We start from the raw sequence: 21,547 nt of genomic DNA on the forward strand, positions 1-21,547 counted from the left end.
TTCTTCCTGTTTATCAGTCAAATACGAGAAATATTACCAACCTTTATTCTGGGGCACATGCTAAGTAAAAGATAGATTTTGACAGCTTACATTTAAAAGCAGGTCAATGGTCAAAGTGTGAAACTACGTAGGTATCTCTGTTTGCGATGTTACAGACTTCCTGTCAGACATTATTTTCTCATCGGAAAACTAGGTAAAGTTAATTTCTTTAAAACTTCCTTAATTTTTCTTATCTATGAGGAGAATGTAACGTAGAACATTCAAGTTATATACTTGACTTGTCTCTTCGAAAAAATAAAATAGGAGCAGAAATTTTGAAACTCTGCAATGAAGATACGTGGTTTCGCACTTCAGCCATCGATGCACTCCTTTTGTTGTGTTTTAAGTGCTCCATCAAGAACACTTATGGTGACCTCGAAAATCAGTAAAAAAATAAGCAGACATTTCGTAAAAGCCACCCAATCACTAGACTTTTGGACCAAACCTATCAATCACACTAATCTTTTCCTGTTTTGTCTAATCACAATCATCCAATTCAGTAAAAAATTCAATAAATTATTTTCGAGGTATGTAATGTCAATTCTTACATGAATAAACAGATAACATTGATGTCTATAGGAAGATAGATTTATTGAGTACAGGATAAATTACTACAAAAAGTTTTATGTTATTCTTGGTGATCACAAGTGTATAATTAGGTCCAATTTCATTGTTATCAGGTTACAATAGTGATGATCTTGACACAAAAATATGTGTTACACTCTGCATTTTGCTTGACTCATGCCCTTTAGAACGGAGTGGAGGATCACAGCCATCAACCACTGCCGGGGCTAACGAACAACACCACGTATCTGACAATTTTGGAAAAAAAGAGTTGGCAACTTAGCTGCATTGTACAGTATAAGCTGATGATTTCAGTCTTTTCCAATTCTGTAAGATAACGCTTCAATGTAGCTGTAATGTATAAAAAAATTGCAAATCTAGAACCTTAAAATTACAAAAATTGCGAAGTTTTTTCTTCACTCTAGAAAATCGTCAGTTTGCAGATAGGCGGTTTTGTTCGTTAGCCATCGACTGGTACTTGGTGTTTCTGGTGCTGGGTCCTTGCTTGTGCTCACTTTCCAGATATCTTATTGAAAATCAAGCTATGACTTACCATCAGGCTCCTTCATGCAAAATGAAATCTAGTTGCAGAAAGGAAACCGTGTGTAATTAGACTTCTACAAAAGTGCGTCCAATCGGATCTTCCCAAATTAAGTAAAAACATTTCGAAAATCTTTCTTTGAGACTGACGTTACTGATATCGATGAACAGAATTGCATCTTGAATTTGAGAAGTGCAATCCAGAGTCTTGAACGCATTGATGTTGTTCCAATAGCGAGCTACTGTTTTTTTGTTTTTTTTTTGACCGAGTTAAGTTGGTCATCAGTCTTATTTTTTCCTATCCATGATGACGATTGACTCAACTGCTTGTGAACTCTGGGTGTAACTCTGATTCAGCATATTTACTGAGGGGCTGCCTCTTTAATAATGTACTGTTTCCTTGACTGCTTGTAAACATCGCCACTTGGATGGTATGTAAAATGGCTCAAAAATGAGAGGAAATGGTGTGTCAAATCCTGTCACACGTTTCACAGGTGATTCCAGGTACAGGAAGCATTCTTCCTGCAATTGTGAGAAATGGATTGATGAGAAAATGAACACTGCTTAAGAAATTCTGAACAAAAAGAAATCTAAAAATTCCTCGTTACACACCACTGATTTTTTTTTTTTGGCATGCTTTGTTTTCTGCGGGATCTTAAATAAGATCACTTGAATTTTGGAAGATACTGGGTACTTAAAGGTACATTGTCTCAAGTTGCATTAAATGCTGGAGACCGTTGTGCACTAAAATATGGAAAACAGCTTTTCTGAGTTTCGCCTTAGAGTTTAAGCAGGTTTTTTTTATTTTTATTTTTTTACTATCTGAATTTAAATAGAAAGGTCAGGGAAAAAGAGCTAGAAATATAAGAATTCACCTGGATTGTAGCAGCAATTTCAGCTCCAAAACCATTGGTAAGTGGGGCTTCATGAGCGATCATAACCCTGCCTGTTTTCTTGACTGACTGAAAAGAGAGCATAAAAAGGTAGATGAAACATAAATTGCTTCTTCCTAAAAATATATGTTTTTATTGCAAAATTCCGACACTGTTGTTCTTTTTTTCACTGTTTTAAACAAAAAAGAATCAGTTTTGTTCACGAAAAGTCACAGAACGCTGTTTGAACAGTGAAGGAAAATTAAGCTAACTTTCTCGAGATAACGCTGATTTATTTTGCATTTAAAAACAAAAAAAATTGAATGACAATTTTTAAAGTAAAACATTGAATTAGGATTCATGGTAACAGTTTGATTTGTGCCAGCTCATCAAAGGGGCTTGTGTTGTTTAATATCGTCGTATTTACAACTAGCCAGCTAGCTGTATTTGTTTCTAAGTTATGGTGCTGGTTACGGTCCTTTTGCAAAATTATTTACCATACACTTGATTCCTTTAAATTGGTATGGATACAATAATCACTAGCCTTTCTTTAAATCATTGGTGTCAAATATTATTGCCTCCCTGACATATTTCTTGAAAATAAAAAAGTTACTCTCCTGATAATGTTAAAAATCTACATAAAAGGGCAAAACCGACATTGGACATGGTGCTTGAGGCATGGTACCTAAAGGCACAGTGCTTTCATAGGGCAAAGTCGTAACTTGGTATCTGTTTCAAACAGATTTCTAATATGGAAGTGGGCGGTATTTTACAGTATTGGCTTCAAAAAACAAAAACAAAATCTCACCTCACATACAGTATTTTTATCCCAGGGCAAAATAGAGACAATATCGATCACTTCACAACTGACATTAAACTGCTCTTCAGCTAGTTTTGCCACCTCTAGTAGCACATGCACCTGAGTTCCCCAGCCAACAAGAGTTATATCAGATCCTGCAACATGAGAATTGATATGGTCAATCGAACGAGTAGGGATTAGGTAATCCCCATAAGATTAAAAAAGTTAGGCTGTAAGTACATTTTACCAATAACATACCCGTTGTAGGTTAATTCCCCTGATAAAATCTTTTTCCTAACTAATACTGTTTCATTTACATGCCCTATGAATTTTCTCTTTAAAGTACCTTAAAGCAGGCAATTTTAAACTATTTTTAGAGAAAACGAATTTCGACATCTCTTTGTCCTGGAGGTATTGAGGCATGAACTTTTAAATTTGATCCCCCTCCCTTGCGCTCCCTCTCCACCAAAATTTTTGAATAGTCTGAAAAGTTGGGAAAAGAAGGGCTAAATTATGAGCAATCAGTAAACCAAGTTTGAAGGAAATCTAGGGGGAGGGAAAAGGGGCAAGATATGTTGTTTTTACATCATGCTTCTTCCTCAAAATTCTGTTGAAATAGGAGATGGACATGAGGAACCTCCTTGTTGGAGAAGTAAGTATGACTGATAATATGGTCGAATCTCGTTATGACGTTTCTCAAAATTACAGTTTCCCAGAAACAACGTTCTACTTTTAAGTCCCCTTTGAAAAAGTTATAACGAGATATGACTGTCCTTAAAATTAAAGAGACTTAACCTGCTCGTTTAAAAACTTTGGAGATGAAAGTACTTTACCTGCTTTTACAATATCTGCTTTGCCCAATGGAAGTGTATAGTCATTGACAGGTACCTCCTCTTCTGCTGTTCTGTATAAAATTTTTGGTTCAAAAAATAGGCACGGGTCTTTATCTCGAATACAGGATAAGAGTAGTCCTTTGGCTTTATATGGACCTCTTGGAATGACAATCTGAAAGCAAAATAAAAAAAACTGTGCTCAAATAAACACTGGATGGTTTCAATCCGACATCATAGAATACCTTATGCTTTCGTTGTCTACAGCTACAAGTAAACATGTCTTACTCACTACAGATAATATCCAACAGCTCAATGGCTAAACTTCAGAGCCCCATACTTCAGTTTCAACGTTTCATATTTTCTGGAAGAAGATGAAATTAACATTTTTCGCTCGGAATTTTTGAAGGAAGATCATGAAACCAAGAGGAAAAACAAAAAAATGTCACGCCATAATAAAATCGTAAAAATGTAAAATATGAACAGGGAAGTGATGGTTTGAAAAAATACAAAACGTAAAACACAACCCAAGCTAAAAAGCACTCAGAAACTTATACTTATTTGAGAGGGATTACTTCAGGTGGCTACTGCCTGCCCTCCTCAGCTCTTTACTGTGCGTCAAACCAAGATGTTGATTTATTTTCCTTCCAAATAGAAATTTTTGCGCAGAAATGTATCCTTGCAATTAAAATAAACATGGTTCTAAAGTTCAGTCATTCAGCTATAGGGTTTAAGACAGATATAGGGTAAATAATTTTTATGATGTAACTTGAAGGTGAAAAAATGATTGATAGATTTATAATATCATTTTTTGCGATTATATGGAAAAGGATGTTTGAAAGTTCATACATATATTGCCATTAAATCAGTAATTGTGTACAAATTTTTCTTACTACATTGTAGTTATTTGTTTAAAAGTGAACACATACCTATACTTACTATTCATGGGTGGTTCCACAATAACTGGAATAGTTTTGTCGCCGTAAGAGACAACACATTCTTCGGTCATATTTTTAGTGGTAATGATAATCACTCAAATTTTTTTGCATTAATCTACACAGGGTTACGTGTTATAACGCCTTTCAAAGATTTACCGCTCTACTTTTCAATTTTAATACATAAATAGCCGAAAATATGCTATCTGTTACGCTGACTTTTTACCACAAAACAGACAGCACATTTTCGGAATTTACATACCTAATATTAATTGAGAAATAGAGCAATAAATCATTAGAAAGCGGTATAATACGTATCTCTTTGAAGATTAATGCAAAAAAATTCGAGTGATTATCGTTACTACGAAAAATATGGCTGAAAAATGTGTTGTCTGTTATGGCGACAAAACTAGTCCAGTTATCAAGAAACCACCCTCATATTCTTTGCAAAACCACAATAAGATTCCACCTTACTCTTGGTCATGGTTCAAAGGGTAAATGCCACTTCCCTATCAAATTCATGTTATTTTAAAGCTGAAAATCAGAATAAAGGTGTTTTACTTTTAAACCTGGTGTGTGTGCAAAGTATGCCTCAGGACTTTGAGAGTGATACAAGCCTCCATGACCAACTGCACTGCACGGAGCACGAATTGTTAAACTTCCGCAATTGCTCAGGTTACCACTTCGATAGCGGAATTTTGCAGCTTCGTTTACGATCTGTAATTTGATAAGATGAATATTAATACGCAAGAATAAAAAAACGAGGACACTCTGACACAAAAATGCAAATCAACATTTGGTGGGTTAGCCTCCAAACCTTGTACTTACATATCTCAATTTCAACTTTTCAAAATTTCTGCATGTGCTTCATTTTTTGGATGAAAAACAAATATACCTACGAGGCTTAAAATTTGTACAAGATGACCATAGAGTAGTTAAAAAAAATCAGAGGTAATCGAGCCATTTTTTATTTGCTTTCTTTTCTAGACATAAATTATTAACAGAAATTTTGAAACATTACAGTTGAGGTAAGTGGTTCTGAAGTTAAATCAAAACACTAGATATTTTAGATGGTTGCAGTAAATTAGCTTGCCTTTTGATGAAAAATATTTTCCGAAATTTACCAATTTAAATTCACATATTAAAATATGTCTTACCTAAGTATCTTTTACCTGATCAAAAGCAGGAAATATGTAATCGGCAAACTGGATTTCAGAAATAGCGGTCGAACCTGCGACAGAGAGCCCAATCCCGAAAGCTACAATGCCTTGTTCACAAAGAGGGGAATTAAAAACTCTATCCTTGCCATGCTTTTCTTGTAAGCCCATAGAACAACGGAACACTCCACCAAAAGCAACATCTTCTCCAAAAACCACTGAAAAAAGAAGTAATAAAAATAATGGATGTAGAGGTGGGAAGTATGGCTGAGAATATTTAATAAAATCACATTTTTGCTGAACCAATGCGGAACAATTGTTGCTGAATATGATGATATTACTTATTAACATTCTGAGCGCTTTTTTCGCACGACTAAAAATCAGGCTATAAACGTTCTGGAGAGGATGAGCTCCAAGCCCTATTCTTGCAAATCATACTATGCTTATTAATAAAAAAAAACTAAGCAACAACACCTTTTGCAAATTTCCCTGATTTTTTTCTTTGGTTAAAGAAAAGATAATACTCTCCAGAAGTTGAGAGTTGAGAAAAAGTAAGAATTGAAATAATTAAAGCTGATTTACTCCCTTCTTTAAAAAAAAGACGAAGTATCTATTTCGGAACACAGTACGTAATTGAAACACAAATAATGTAAAATCACCTCACCATCAGTAATAGCGTCTAAGACTAAAATAGCATGGTACCAGTAGGTGTGGTGGTGGTGAAACTACAAAATCTTGTACCTCACTTATCACACCTGCAAATCTTGTAGGTACTACACAAAAGATTTCCTGTCGACAAATAATATTTGTAAAACCCTCAGTAACATTTTAATCAACAAATCTCACTAGCTTCTGGAAAATTTTCCCTCATAGAATGAAAAAAAAAGGAAAAGAATACTCTTACCCGCTGAGGAATCAGTATCAAGAGCTATGTCCATGGCACTATTGATTGCCTGGAACATATTTGTCTTACTTGTATCACCTGTGACAGAAAATATGAGGCAGATTAAATTTTCTCAAAAATTATTCAAAATTTCTAAATTAAGTAAGTATACTTAAATATTTTAAAAGTTATGTGTATCAAACAGAGACTGATTAATATAGTTACAAACAAAATATAGGAGATGTTTTTAAGCAATCAAAAAAAAAAAAATCAAGTGAAATTTCTAAAATCAAAAATGGGTATTAATTATGAGCATGCACCCAAACAAAATTTGAAGGTGTTCGTTTTCAGATGTAACACGTCTCTGAAAAGTTGATTCTTCAATAAAAAAATTGGACGTTTAGACAGAGACGCTGAGTGACAAAATTTCACTAATATCTCATTTAATTAAATTCCTTCAGCAGAGAATCCTGCCACCAGATATTTTTCCTCCCCCCCCCCCCTCCAACACTATTACATATTCAATTTTCTTTTATTCAGGACTAATTTGAGTATAGGTATTTACAAACCTCTATTTTGAGTAAAAAAGCGTCTTCTTTTTTCTTTTTTTTACATACAATATTATGTGCATGAGTGAATCCATTTTTTCGGTTTTAATATAAATGTGATCTTACCGAATTCTTTGAGCGGTTCATCTTTGAAGTACGTAAAATGCGAAGCGTGTCTGCAAATCACATTTTGAGCTTGCAACCTACATCCAACTTTCAAAAACTGGGATGCATCTTTGAATACTTTATGCATTAATTTTGAGCTAGCAGCCATTGGGTATCACGAAGAAATTCGACACTATCACGTTACAGGAAGACAATGTTGTCTATGGAGAAACGAAAAGTGAAAAAGAGAGCAACACAATCATTTGGGAAGAAAATAACAATGCAGCAGTTCGTTAAAATCTTCATACACGATTCGACACCAGCACGATTTCTCACTTTAAATTTTCTTCAGCTGATAACAACAATTCGATAGATACTCTTGTTGAAAATAAGTGCTTATCATCAAATACATAATTAATCAGTATGATAATGAAAAATCGTACCGCCAACGTGAGAGTCTGTGTTCAACAACCTGCCCCGTTTGCGGTACCGCACCGCGCCACGCCGCGCCGCACAGTGGAGGAGGTTGAACATGCTTTGGCAACTTTAAAAGCTTGTATCTTTGCAGATACAAAACATAGAAGTTTAAAAGTAGTATCATTAATACTCTTTTGGAATTTCCTTCAAGAACTCCTTGTCATACGGTGCACAATATGACGAAATGAATATCAAAATGTTCAACTTTAGTTAAAAAATTCACGTCCGATCTCTTTCGACCCACTGTGCTCCGCGCCGTGCGAAACAATAAATTAGAAACGCGTACCTACCTATATCGCGATTGTACCAGCACAGCTCATAAAGTGACTGTAAAAAATGTAAAACTGGTATATCGCGAGGTTGGGATATGCACGCAGTATATACGCGAGAAATTCAGATATATCGTCCCCCTCCGTATCCTTCTTCCCGATCGCGGGTAAGCGAATCCGCGGATAAGCGAGTCCGCAAATACCGCGGTTCCACTGTAGTTATAAAGAACTTCTCAGCCGATTTTCATACTTTTTCGGTGGTCGATAGTTAAGTGTTGGTCTCAAAATCAGCGTGTTTCCTTCTAATGTCCGAATTATTTTCCAGGTTTTTTTATTGCTGCACGGCAACCCTTTGTGAGTGTGGAGCGTTCGTCAAGAAGTGAATCGCACAGCAACAATGAGGAGCCTCCTAGATCCCCACATTTTCCGTCTAGTCACAAGTATAATACTAAGCCTTGAAATGTTATTATACATTCGAGGGTGCACGAAGTTCCACGCCGTCCCTTGAATTCAGTTGGCCCATTGTTAACACAATTCATGATTACTTAGTCGCCCTCCCCCCGAAATTGGATATTTACGACAGAAAACGATAATATTGAAAACAATTGGATGTATTTCTGCCAAACAGAACTATGTGCATAAAGACATGAGCCCTGAGACTCATAAGAATATATGCATTACAGGGCTCACGTCATAACGCACATAGCTCCGTTTGATAGAAATACGTCCAATTCCCAAATGCATCCCTGTCTTAATGTCTTGTGATTAATTCTTTGGGAAATGTACATTCAAATAAAAAAAACAGTATTTTTCCGACCAACTTTTGATTGAAAGGTTTTATTAAAATTTAAAAGTTTCCGGGCAAATTTCCCCATCATCACAATTCATAGTTCACAAACAAACATATTCAAGACATTTGGACACTCTCCTATTGGGAGCACCAACCCAAGGATCATGCATTACTTTTCCCTGTTAGCAACGGCTGTTAAAATTTGTTCCTAAAAAGTTTTTTGAAAAATAGTTAAAATTTGCGAAGGAGGAACCCTTTGTTGGGATTTATTTTACAAAAAATTTACGAGAGGCAAAATTTAGGTAAAGACTGAGTTAAAAACCTCTCTCCAAAAAAACCTCATTTTTAGTGTATTTTCCGAAGGAAATACACTATTGCGTTTTAAAGTAAAATAAGTGTTCAAAAACCAGTGTATTACTCTTAAGAATTTTTTAAGAGTTTTTTTTAAGCAATTATTGTACTTTTTGACCTCTCATAAATTTTATGTAAAACAAGTCCCAAAAAGAGTTCCCTTCTTTGTAAATTTTAAATGTTTTATTGAGTTTTTTTAATTAAAATTTACAAGTTTTATAAGAGATTTTTTACAGTCCCTGCTGCTAGGGTTATGACTAAAACTAATCAAAATTCTGACTTGAAGCTTTGTGAGTATAAGTGTTCTTCATAACCTAAAGTAAATTTACAGAAAGTTTCAAGGCATTATATTGTTAGATTCTCTGTTAAAAAAATAAGATTTCCTCCCAAGAGGAAATCAGGAAGTACAGTTGGGCTGATTCTGGTTTACGTCCGTCCAAATAATACTAACATTCTCAAAGAAATCAAATCAATTACTTATTCATTAAAAATCACCATCCTAGATATCATCGCCACCGCCATCATCTACCATACTGAATAAGATAATTCTGTCTTAGAATACAGGTAAAAATGAAAGTAAAAGAGGCAGGATGTGCAAACTGATTTTCAACTCAGTTTCGATTGGATGTGTTAATAAGTGACCATGAGTATGGAGCCAATGCATTTCCGTAAAGAAATGAACCAAGTATCTTGAAGAGACAACATGTTAGATGAAATTCCAAATTCTTGACAGAGTATTTGACATAATTGTTCTGCTTTCAAGTTTATTTACTTGACTGACAATCAATCTGAATCAGTAAAACCATCTGAATCATACACAATGACCTTTGGTCGATTCTTTTTCCAGCTCTTTGCTGGATTAAAACACCACCGAAAAACATTTAAAATAAGCTGATTAACCGGATCATGCAGAATTTTCATTCGAGAATGATTGACCTCATCAAACTTGGAATTCAAAGCCTCAGAATTGACGCTAGACCTTTTTTCCTTGACAAATGCTTCTATATCTTCAAGGGTATTGTTGTTCTCAGGTTCTCTCCTCCTTTTCCGAGGATGCTTGGTCGACTGTGGAGGTTCTATATCAGAGCAGCGCTTTGAACTTTTTGGTTCTTCATCAAGGTTGAAATCATCACCAGCGAAATCATTTGGGTCAAGTATAAAATCATTAGGAACAAAATTTTCTGCTTCATCAAGGTTCTGTGGTTGAGAAGAAACCGGGTTATTGGGCTCATTGCTTTGAACTGCATTGTGACTATTTTTATGGCTAACATTTTCATTATTTTGACTTAAATCATGCGTCCTTCTTTGACTTCTAATAGGATCATCATTTTGAATGTACCTGGTATTAGTTTGACTTGGATCATGCATATCATTTTGGTCATTATTTCCATTACTGTTAAATTTATTGTGACCTCTCTGACTTGAGTCACAATTTTGAGACCTGACTAAACCGTTGTTTTGACTTAAATTTTGAGATCCTTGCCGATTTAGACTAGTTGTGGGAATCGGAAAATTGTGGGCAAACCTATCAGAGTCTCTTATATTATTTTGCACCCGAATTGGGTTGGCTTTTGATTGATTTTGAAAAATACTACTTGCAGGCGGTGCTACACTATTTGGAATGTTTTTTGTAGAAATTACTTGTGCCGACTGCCTGTTATCATCACAGTTTGACTGACCACTTTGGCTAGCCAGACTTGCTGGTGGAGTTTGAGATGATTGCTGCTGGTCACTTGTTGAAGCTTGAAGGGTAGATATGAGAACATTAATTCGAAAAATACCCTGTTCACTAACTTCCAAAGTCAATGGCTTCCCCGGAGAATCAAAGTAAAATGCAATTGGTGCCCGAACATTGTCTGCTAACATAAGTAAAGCTTTAAATTCTTTTAAACAAAAGGTGATTGCTGTAGGGAAATTAATTGAATATGTTTCTAAATACTGATGATCAACTCTTACAGTTGTTTTCACTGTTGTTTTGCAATCTTTGGCATTTTGCAGATAATTTTCAAGTATACTGTTTTCTTTGCCGCAAGACAAAGTTATTTCGTCTTCTCCAGACTTAAATTGATTTGCTGCTGACATTAAAGTGCAAGCATCTGATAGCATGTAATTCTTTGCATCAGCTTTAGAAAAGTTAGCCTCAAAAGATTCATATTCTATGTGAGGAATGATAAATTCTTTTGTTGTGCCTTTAGAGTAAGAGATAATAACAGTTAGTTGAAACTTTCCCTGCTCATAACGTAATAAACAAGTATCAACATTTTTGTCAAAACTGTGCGGAGATTTGACCACAGAAACTAGAGAGCGCACAGTTACTTTAAAGTTAATTGTATCTTCTTGATAAAGCGTAGGATTAAAAGAGAAACTTGAAAAAAAATTTGCCTGAAGCTCTGTCTCAGCGTAGGAGGACTCGGCCAGATTTTTAGTCTTCAAAACTAAGCTCCTTGCTCTGGGCTCAAAGAGGACTTCATCACCAATCTTTGCTAGTGTGTGGATAATTTGAGCAAAAACTTTACAGTTCGGGGATGAGATGCAAAACATAGTTCACCGCGACGCTAATTCATTGAAAACATTCAGTGGAGAAGAGCTCTGAAACACAACAATAATTCTCAGATAAGCGACCAGACATTATAGAAAATTATTAAAGAGTTATGGCTTACAAGAAAGGGAAGAAAGTGAAGAGAGTGAAGTTTAATGATAAAAATCTGGAAAATTACTAATAGAAAGAGTCAAAAAACTTCAGAGCTCAAAGCTTCAAAGCCCAGAGCCACTTATGGGAGCACACTTTCAATGGTCAAACTACATATCAAAGGCGTCAGTCGGCAATCACATAACTCGGTTTGCGACGTCGCAGACTTCCTGTCATTCGTTATTTGTTGAACGGAAAACTACTCAACGGCAATTCTTTAAAACTGCCGTGATTTTTCTTCTCTGTGCGAAGAAAATTCTGCATAAACTTCAAGGAATGATGTCAATTTGTTCTTCTTTAAAAAAATAACATAGAGGCGGAGATTTTCAGACACCACAAACGAGTTATGTGATTGCCGACTTACTCCGTCGATATATGAGCTCCTTTTGATTTAACAGCAGAATTTTGGCCTGCCTTTTATTTTTTTCATGAGCAAAATTAATTTCCTCCTGAACTTTAACAGGTGTTAACAGGCTAAAAAAGGGTGGATCCAAGAAAAGCATTCTGGTCGTCATCCAGTACTACAAAAAAGATTCATCCATTGATCCTCAATGATGCATTCTTCTTCTCTCTAGTCTTAATGTGTTACAGTTTATAACTCTTCCATCAAGGGCAGTTCATAAAATTCGTAATGTTAAATTTTGGATTTTTTGCTCCACCCTTTTGTTAGGCTTTCGAGGTGTAGGTCCCTAGATTTTATCGCATAAAAAATGACTTAACAATCTCCTCAACTCCCTCTTCCCCCTGCAAGAGTGTGCACATAGTATCAACGACCCCTCAGAGGCAGCCATCGTTCATATCAAGAGCCCCTGAACTATTATACACTCCAGCCTCTATGAACAACATAATTTGATGGTTAAGGAACGGCTGATTTTTAAGAATGCGTATCTTGGATTATTATATTGAAAATTTCTGCTTTTACTATTTTTAGAAAATAAATTCATTAACTGCTTAAGGGCTTGACACACGTTCAAAGTGAAGCCTCAAAGTGGTGGCTGTTCAGCCAAGTGTTGCCGTTGATTACCTTCAAAGGAGAGCAGCCCGCTCTATTTTGACGCATCGATGCGCAACACTTGACTAAACAGCCACCACTTTGAAGCTTCATTTTGAATGTGTGTCCATCCCTTCATATGAAAATTCTCTGTGAGTTTTCTTCATTCTTCTAATGTACTAACAAAAAATTTCAGGACCATATCTCAGTTGTTTTGGTTTGAAAAATAAGACCATCTCAGGGATGTTGAAATATTGTAATGGAGTAATGGAGGTGCACATTTCCAGACATCAGCCATCAATATCCTATTTTGGATGGGCTTGCAGAAACTTCATGGTGATTGTGTTGTTCGTAGTAAAACGAGCGTATGATTTCTCTACGGCAAGTTACCTATAGTGTTCTGTGGATTTTAGAACACTTGTTTTAATATGACCTTAAGCTACAGGGAGCGATAGGGCACTAGTAAGTTGACTTTGTTGCAAAATTTGCAAGTGCACAAACAGCTAGCAATAGAACTCGCTTCTCGAAAGCTGCGCTCAAACCATGACCAAGTGTGTATAGAATTTGCAAAAACATACCTGCTCCATTACATTTTACTAGGCATTAATGATGAGAATTGAAGGTACTTCTTGATAACACTAAAAAATTAAAACTGAAATCTGCTGAAGTTAAGACAGAAGCTCATCAAGAATCCAATCCAATTTCAAAAGATTCAGAAGTGAAACCTGAAATGATAACAAATGATAAAAATAAACAGATAAAAATACGTAAACAAAGACCATGCGGGCGACGCTCGAGTCAAAATGGCTGTCTTAGATGACGTAACATATGGAAATGACGCGCAAAATGGCTGCATAGGTTAATTAGCTTTCACCTCATGTTCTCTCCTCACTGACACTGTGCTGCCCTGCCGAAACACTATAATTTTTCGATCTTGTGGAAAAACTGCCCAAAGGATTCTCGCACTAAGATATTTGTTTCAAGTTTTTGTGTTGGAGTGATTCTATAAGACGAACCTTTCCCATCTGTTTTTCTTAATGTTCTTTTTGGATTTCATGAATCGTCTGCTGTACCCTCAGAAGTCATTTCAATCCGTCCCTAAAGTCTTCAACTGATCCCAGATTTTCATCTTTTGTTGAAGAAACACCTTTGATACGAGGTAAATCGACAAATTTACAAGATTTCACTGTTAAATACTTTGATTGAAACCGCTATCTCCTCTCTAAGCATGTTTGCAATAAAGATTGCTATTTTTGGAGTATTTGTATGAGTGACTGCAATTGTAATTAATCGGGTTTGATCTTGTTCCAATTTTAACATCCTCATCGCTTTAGAAATAGTCAACCAGTTTGTTTTAGACACACAAGAGTAACAATGTTCGTATGACATGCTGTCTTATTTCTCCGTTCCACATTAATTATTCTCCAACTGAACGACTGTGTTAGCAAGCACATACGCAGTGGAGGTTAGTGGCGAACTGTCATAGTAATCTAATGTTTGGCCGCCTTTGTTAGGTCAGAAACTTCCTTTCAAATTTGGGGTACGGTTGTTGAAAGTTTTGTCATCAAGATCTGCCGAGAGTGTACATTGGACATAGACAATTGATGAATCTGCAATCTCTACTATTGAAGACCATTTTTAAGTATTTGCATGCACTCCTACAGGTATGAATATATGAATTGTTGTGGACAGAGTCAGACAGCAGTTCCAACCATGACTTGCTTGCAGATTCAACCTCAACACTGTGTTAACTGATCCAATTGGTCAGTTGCACTTCTAAGGTGCGTTGCTAAATTCATTGTGAGCTCTCCTGAGGATCGTTGAGCATTGAGCTCGTAGGATTACTCGATGACTCGCTCCCGTCGTTCTTTTCATCTGCCGGGTTCTTCATTGTCCACCCACAGTACATCTCAAAAATGCAAAGTGGACAAAATCCTCCATATTTCTCAACTTTCAAAGTTTCCTTAAAAATATATCAACAGTAGGCCTAGAACTTGATGATGTTGCTTGAGAGAAAAAGCGCAATGTGAAGATGTAGTGAAATCTAATCTCTTTTTCTATGCAGTCAACAGTCTGCTCTCTAGCTGTCTGACCTCGAGAGAGCTAAGTCTAGGAGAGCACTTAAGAATGCCGTAGCAAGTCTTCGGGTAATACCTCCGGAGTCTAACAATGCTCTAGTAGCTCAACAATCACTAAACTTAGCAATTCTGTAGAAGGATATTTAGTTGCATGATTCTGAATGAGAAGAAGAAATTGCATAAAGTGTGGCCTGCAAACTGTTGGTAACAGGATGGGTGAAAACTTTTGGGTCCACACTAATATGTGAGAGAACCAAATAATTGATTTGATCTTTCTGTGGAAGAGTGTGGACCCGGCGCTATTCTACCTCTCTGAGATTATGTTGACATGGTTTATATTAATGTCTTTAATTTTTCTGAAAGTAAACTGCTATTTACAACAGAAATCTATGTAGTTTGGTATTTTAACAAAACTGGTTGAATATGTAGTTTTTTTCTTCCACCAAAGTTGTTGGGCATTCAGATCCTCGAAAATAAAAATGAACCATCTGCAGAAGCCCTCAGTTGAAATTCAAAACATTAGGGTTCAAGTCTCGGGTAAAATGATAAATAATCTGACTGCCCATTAAGATTTATGGAATCCTTGATGGCATTTGGAGAGATTTTAAAGTGCCTTACGTTTGATCGGAGCTACTTCATATCCATGTACTTTTGTGATCAACATTGACTGAGGTTACCGAAACGAACTTATTACTCTGCCTTAAATCCAGTAATTCTATGGCAGTCGAGTCTCATAGAAACTTGCATTTGCTTTTAGAAACCGTTTGTCTTTTGTTTAATGAATATCTGTATTATTTTAAGCTCTATTTTCAGGTAAAAATGCCGAGAAACAAAGGTGTTCGGGAGAAAAAGAATCCACCGACGGCGAAGGAGAAGAAACCAGATGATCAGTTCAAAGCAGCCTTTGCTCAGTCACTGAAAAGCTTCCTTCAATCCAAAGAAACAGGTTTGTCCTTATTCTCCTTATCCACTGGAAACATTTTTACATCCCATCGTTTTTTCCCTTTTTTTTGGTTTCCGTTGTTAATTTTTGAAGGGCAAGTGACCAAAACGGAAGGACTAACTATTGAATAACTCTACAGGGTATCGCAGATTGACTGCGTTAAGCTCTGTCTAACTATTGAGACTTTTCATTCCTAAGAGCCACCTTAAGGCTTGTGGATTGTCATGAAGTTAGGTTCGACCATCTAAGTAAATGATTCTTTGTCAAAGTCTGCTTCAATTATGCAGCAAAAAGCTCAGATCATACAATCTTGTTATTCAAATTATTATTTCGGCTTTTTGAAGCTCTATCTAAAGTTTACAAGTGCCCAATTATAAGTCTTGGACAAGTACTGTAGGCCTTTTTTTTATCTATGGAAAGCAATGGATTGGGATCTTCAAGTTTTGAAGTGGTTTGACTGAGGTTAATATCGCAAGTAACTGCTTGCAACCCACCCAGTGAGAAAGATTGGTGTGAACGGGCTGGACCGTGCCATTGGACCGGATAAACAAGGGAGGCATTTCATCCCGTTCCATTGCAATCCTCTGCGGTTCGGATAAAAATAAAGCCCTCTAATTTTATGTCTTCCCTTTGTCACTAGTATCTCTAGTAAAAGTTGTTTGCTCATGGCTGAGAAAATCCTATTGATAGTGTATGTGGTTGTCAAGAGGTGCAGCAACTTTTCAATGGCCAATTGGCAAGTTGTGTGTAAAAGTACGGAGACCCCAACAAGGGGTTAAATTACACCACCTTCTAAATTTAAAAAAAATTGGGAATTTTGCCCAATTCTGAAAAGTCTAGGAATCTTATTGTGGACCCTTGATATTTTTTCTTCTATAGTCAAAACAGCATTTTTCAATTTCAAGAGTCATCCTAATATTGCTTGGAATTTGTTTTGAGAAAAATTCTTACAAGAAATCATGTCAAAAAAAAAACACCATTGAAAAGGCAGAGACAAGTCCAGGAATTTTGCTGTTCAAAATCCTTGGAAACTCAGAGAATTTTGAAATCTAAGAAAATTTATTATCTGTGCATGGTTCCATAGGCAGCAATATTGTGCCAATATATCTCATAGCGCCATTTATTTTCTGTCCTTTCTTTCTTCGGCTTTGGATTTTAGCTGTTTCATTGGCACTGACACTAAATTTTAATAATTTTCTTTTTTCCAGCATTGGAATTTCCATGCTCCTTGTCAAGACTAGAACGCAAATATATTCATACAAGCTGCAGATTCTCACACCTAAAAACTAAGAGTATTGGGTAAGTTTCAGTTTATTTTAAGCTTTTCATCATCTTCTTCCATCATAAATCAAGAAGTTTGCATCAATGACCAATGAAAATTTTGGAAGTCTGCAATCTCAAAGTAATGAAGTTAAGGAGGGAAGGTTTAGTTTTGTGGTTGGAGGCATAAATAAGCTAGAAGAGAGTAATCTGAATGATTTCCTGAAACAAACTTCACTTCAAGTGTATTGTTGGAGAGAGAATGAAGAAGGCCAGTTTGTGCTTGTAAAACAGACTAATCACATTTTCCCTTGAACTTTTCAAATTTTTTTTTGTTCAGATATAATGGTAAAGCAGCAAAGTTGAAAGTCAAAAACAACTCAAAAAACTTTTTTCTCTGCAAAAGTAACACAATTTATCTCTCTCAGTAGACGACTTGACTAGAGAACTTATAACGGGTGGACCAAAGTAAGACTCAAGCCACCACAAGACGTGTTTTCCCATCAAAAAAGGTTGTTCCTTCTGCCATTGTAATTCGGCCCCCAGTAAAAACTCATTTTTTCAGGTATTGAAAAGTTTGGTCTGGGTCCCAAGTATGATCAAATGTTATACCTGAAGGGTCATGTAATCTAACGTTTTTTCCCTTTAACTTTTGAATGATTCAAGAACAGTTTCACCTTAATACTGTCTGTTATTACATTGTTAAGCATCACAGCTCACAGAATATGGAAGGATTTTGTCAATTTACTTGGCAAAAAAATATATTGGTGAACTCTGAAACTTATGATCAAATCATTTTTCATGTATGTAATATATTTTGACGTTTGCAGGAAGGGTGCTAACAGGTTTATAACTGTCCTGAAGAGAGAAGGTTTACCAAATAACTTACTGGAAAACAATCTGAATTTATCAGTCCCTGCCAAAAAGCAAATCCATGATTTACTGAGACAGTGCCCCTTAACACTTGCTGAGAGAGAAGGCCTCCTTCCCTTGTCAAAAAGAGACAAGTCAACTGATGGTAAGGTCCCCAGCAGCAAGCTTTTATTAAATCATTATCAATAAATGACCAATGAGAAATGTTGCAACTTTTTCTTGTTCATCATTTTTAAGTGAGCTCTTTGCAAGAATTTGAAAGTATATGGCAACTGGCAACGAAGTCGCCTCTTATTTAGCCGTCAATCGCAGTTTGTCGCCATCACTGCGATATCATTCGTGTTTTGTTTCGTTAATGCCATCAGAAATGGGCGGAGCCTAGTTTGTCAAACTGAGCTAGACCATCAGTCCTAAGACAATTTGACGTCATCCGAGTCCGGAGTGTGTCAATAGAATCACCATCAGTGATTGTTAGCAATTGTCGTCCTCTGTTGTCATAACAAAGTCAAGTTGTCTATGATAAGATAGTGAAAAATGAGCATGACCATCAGTCACACTCACAGCAATGCCATTGGTAAGCGACCAACAGCAAAAGTCGACTATTTTGAACCGAGTTTTTTGCAAGAATATGAAGGTATATGGCAACATTTTAAGATCTTTTAGTACGTTCAATTTCTGTTTTATATAAACTTGTCACTTGTTCGCAACTTGAATTTGAACCTTGATTTCACAAAAGATCTGTCATTAATCCAACCCACTGCTGCAAGAAATAAATAGTCAAGTTGACAAGGTTAATGCTGGTATTAACCCATTCGCCTCACATGACGAGTTTACTCATCAGCGGGCGCCTAGGACATCATCTCAGCTGACGAGTTAATTCGCGCCATTTTCGGTATTCCGACGCTTGAGATGCCATCTATCGGACAATTGAAAACCCACTGGCAATAAAATCGCATAGCAATGCCGATAGATGCTGCGAATCAACTCGTCAACTGAGATATGTCCCGCGCGCTCGCTGACGAGTATACTCGTCAAATGAGGCGAATGGGTTAAGACTTGACTGAACAAGAACGGGTATCATATCTCTACCATTTACTAACATATCATATTGAATTGCGTAACAGCATATGCTTGCATAAATATTTGAAGCAAAACATTCTAAACATTTTTGAAATTTCCACAATTCACCCTTGCGTGGAAAATTTTCTTTCCCAATTTTTGTAAGAAAGAAATTTCTGACTTTTTGCCCGGGGAAAAAAAATCAGTGTTAGTGAAAGTCAAACCATTTATTAAAAATTAACTTGTACAAAAAGTGGAGTACAATAATTCTGGTCAGCAAAACCAGGAAAACTTAGTCTGACATATGGCACTTACAAACCTGCCAGAGGAAATTTGTCACACCGAGAAAAGCATTCCATCAAGGTAATCATTAAAATTAGTTTATAATGTACTTGATTTGGCTCGAATGGATTTTGCATTTTTAGCCAATGGGAAGTATGAATTGGCCAACAGGAGATGCACTAATTTCTCATGTAGATACAAGTTGAATTTGGACATTTTAAATGTTTCCATTGCATTTTATGTGAAATTTTCTCGATAAAGAATGTATGTTGGTGTATGAGAAGTACCAATTCAAGAGTGTAAGACTTCTATAGAGATTTATTTGGTGAATTTGTTTTTTTCTTTTAATAATGCTTTCATACCATTCTTTTCTTTTTCCTGCAGGAAGAGAAACGAGCAAAATTCTAGGGCGGCTCTCGTCTGGAATTCCAATAGTTCCACCCCTCAAAGCAAACCCTGAATTTATTCAATCTAGAAATGCACTTCCGGTTATGGCAATGAAAGATTTGATTATGGATACCATCAATAAAAATCAGGTCACCATAATTTGCGGAGAAACAGGCTCCGGTAAAACCACCCAGGTCAGTGGACGCGACTCTTCATCGCTTACATTTTCATCCCCATAAAGATCAGCGAAGGCAAATCTTTCAAGAAAAGTGGTGCGCAAGACAGCGCTTTGTACTTTGGTGCAAGGGTTCTGAAAGTTCTTGGACTTCCCATTTTAAAAACACCTCTTTTCTCTAAATTTTCAAAGCTATGGCTCTTTGTTTCCTGTCTCTTGAAATTGCTGAAAATTTGTGAAAAATTTGTAACCTCTTTTGCAGTCCTACCAGAAACGTGCGGTTTTAATTCCCTTGCAAGCTGGTCTACCCAATATTCACAGCCTTCCCATTTTTCACGCGAGTGGCAACACTGTCAATATCTTGTGATTGGGAAGCTTGTGCCCTCCTGCCTTGGTGGGCAGTTCAAAAAAGCCCAATTAAATTATGAATTAATTTCCTCATAAAACTCATCTAAGATAATTATATACTCTCCTGGAGGTTCAGTTACCCTCTGACCGCCATGAGGCTGTGCTTCAAAATTCTTTGCAATGTCCTCAGACACACTGCACTCATACATGACGAAGTAATTGTACTGGCACAGTTCTTCAGTACTATTTTGACCATCATGATTATTTCTGAAGAAAATTTCACAGTTCAAAATTCTCAGGGATTGAACGCATGTGTACTATTGATAAAAAAAAAAGTATTGACTCCTCTCTCAAGGATTGAATTAACCTAGCATCACTCATTAAGTACTAAAAATGTGTAAAATTAGGTGCTTTATTTCTTGCAGGATTACAAATCTACACATCTCAAAGCTCGTGTTTCTTGAAATTGCTTCAATTTTTTATTTTTATGATGTCTCACGAAAAATTTACCTAGTTAAGCGGGATCAATATGAAATCCTGTAGTTTTCAGGAAAAAAAATGCAAAAAATGAAACTTCAAAATTAAGTAGGTGAAAAATGATTCTCTAACTTCATCAATGAATCCTGATTTTAATTTACAGGTTCCTCAGTTAATAATGGATAGGTGCTCACGCTTAGAAAAACCTTGTAGAATCATTTGCAGTCAGCCGAGGCGTATTTCAGCTGTTTCAGTGAGTGAAAGAGTTGCTCTAGAACGAGGAGATAATGTTGGTTTCACAGTTGGTTATCAAATTCGGTTGGAAAGCAGGTAAAAACGGTATTTGTTCAATATTGAATACTATAAAGTCAGTGGGGAGAACTGAGTAGTTATTTTGAATAAACTATAGTGGAAATGATAGTTTTGAGAGAAACGCAAACAAAATTTTGAATGCATATGTCTAATTTACTACAGAATTATGCAATTTCAAGCAATTGGAAAAAAAAAAAAAATCTCGAAATTTAGAAATCATATATAAGTTGATGGGCAGTCGATTTTACCATCTCCCCTACATTACAGATCCACCTCAAATTGAACCCCTTACTTCTGATAACTCCTTTGATTTTCTGCGTTTTGGGCTTTGTCCCCCAGGTTTTAATCTAACCTACCTCTGACAACAACTTAAGCATAGAAAAATGGAGGTATTAAACTTGGAGCAGAAACTGATGAAACAGGATGTAAAAATGTTACTCAACTCTAAATAACGAACTCAGAATTTGACGAAATAAAAATAAGTAATTCTTTTGTGCTGAATGATCATTCATAT

At 36.1% G+C, this 21,547-nt stretch overlaps 3 protein-coding genes across 4 annotated transcripts in view; 1 reads left to right on the top strand and 2 right to left on the bottom strand.

The window, feature by feature from the left end:
• Positions 1-611: 611 nt before the first annotated feature.
• BckdhB (Branched chain keto acid dehydrogenase E1 subunit beta) lies at positions 612-7,691 on the bottom strand. The gene is made up of 8 exons (XM_019045116.2): positions 7,294-7,691; positions 6,641-6,718; positions 5,752-5,954; positions 5,141-5,296; positions 3,648-3,819; positions 2,824-2,969; positions 2,019-2,105; positions 612-1,665 (listed from the first exon to the last, which is right to left on the bottom strand). Exons 1-8 carry the CDS (start codon positions 7,439-7,441, stop codon positions 1,525-1,527), a joined length of 1,131 nt encoding a protein of 376 aa, XP_018900661.2. The 5' UTR covers positions 7,442-7,691; the 3' UTR covers positions 612-1,524.
• Positions 7,692-8,825: 1,134 nt separating this feature from the next.
• Positions 8,826-13,600, bottom strand: Rad9 (cell cycle checkpoint control protein Rad9). The gene is made up of 2 exons (XM_019045114.2): positions 13,418-13,600; positions 8,826-11,748 (listed from the first exon to the last, which is right to left on the bottom strand). Exon 2 carries the CDS (start codon positions 11,698-11,700, stop codon positions 9,943-9,945), a length of 1,758 nt encoding a protein of 585 aa, XP_018900659.2. The 5' UTR covers positions 11,701-11,748; positions 13,418-13,600; the 3' UTR covers positions 8,826-9,942.
• Positions 13,601-13,722: 122 nt separating this feature from the next.
• The window catches only part of LOC109032869 (3'-5' RNA helicase YTHDC2), a 31,432-nt gene continuing 23,607 nt past the window's right edge, over positions 13,723-21,547 (top strand). Inside the window, exons 1-6 of one of the 2 annotated variants that reach the window (XM_019045193.2) lie at positions 13,723-13,998; positions 15,719-15,863; positions 17,069-17,159; positions 17,951-18,138; positions 19,719-19,915; positions 20,885-21,051. In XM_019045193.2, the coding sequence (XP_018900738.2) occupies positions 15,737-15,863; positions 17,069-17,159; positions 17,951-18,138; positions 19,719-19,915; positions 20,885-21,051 (770 nt within the window). In that variant the 5' untranslated portion in view covers positions 13,723-13,998; positions 15,719-15,736. The remainder of the gene's footprint in view (positions 13,999-15,718; positions 15,864-17,068; positions 17,160-17,950; positions 18,139-19,718; positions 19,916-20,884; positions 21,052-21,547) is intronic. The other variant, XM_019045192.2, reaches the window with a different exon arrangement.

The sequence above is a fragment of the Bemisia tabaci genome, chromosome 2, assembly GCF_918797505.1.
Source record: "Bemisia tabaci chromosome 2, PGI_BMITA_v3".
NCBI classification, from domain to species: domain Eukaryota; kingdom Metazoa; phylum Arthropoda; class Insecta; order Hemiptera; family Aleyrodidae; genus Bemisia; species Bemisia tabaci.

What these genes read in the sequence shown, in the direction of transcription:
- BckdhB (XM_019045116.2), bottom strand. Translation starts at nt 7,441, where the DNA reads ATGGCTGCTAGCTCAAAATTAATGCATAAAGTATTCAAAGATGCATCC. An exon ending in TGAACCGCTCAAAGAATTCG is followed by an intron (nt 6,719 to 7,293) that starts GTAAGATCACAT and finishes TTTCTGTCACAG; the next exon opens with GTGATACAAGTAAGACAAAT. An exon ending in ATAAAAATACTGTATGTGAG is followed by an intron (nt 2,106 to 2,823) that starts GTGAGATTTTGT and finishes CTCTCTTTTCAG; the next exon opens with TCAGTCAAGAAAACAGGCAG.
- Rad9 (XM_019045114.2), bottom strand. Translation starts at nt 11,700, where the DNA reads ATGTTTTGCATCTCATCCCCGAACTGTAAAGTTTTTGCTCAAATTATC.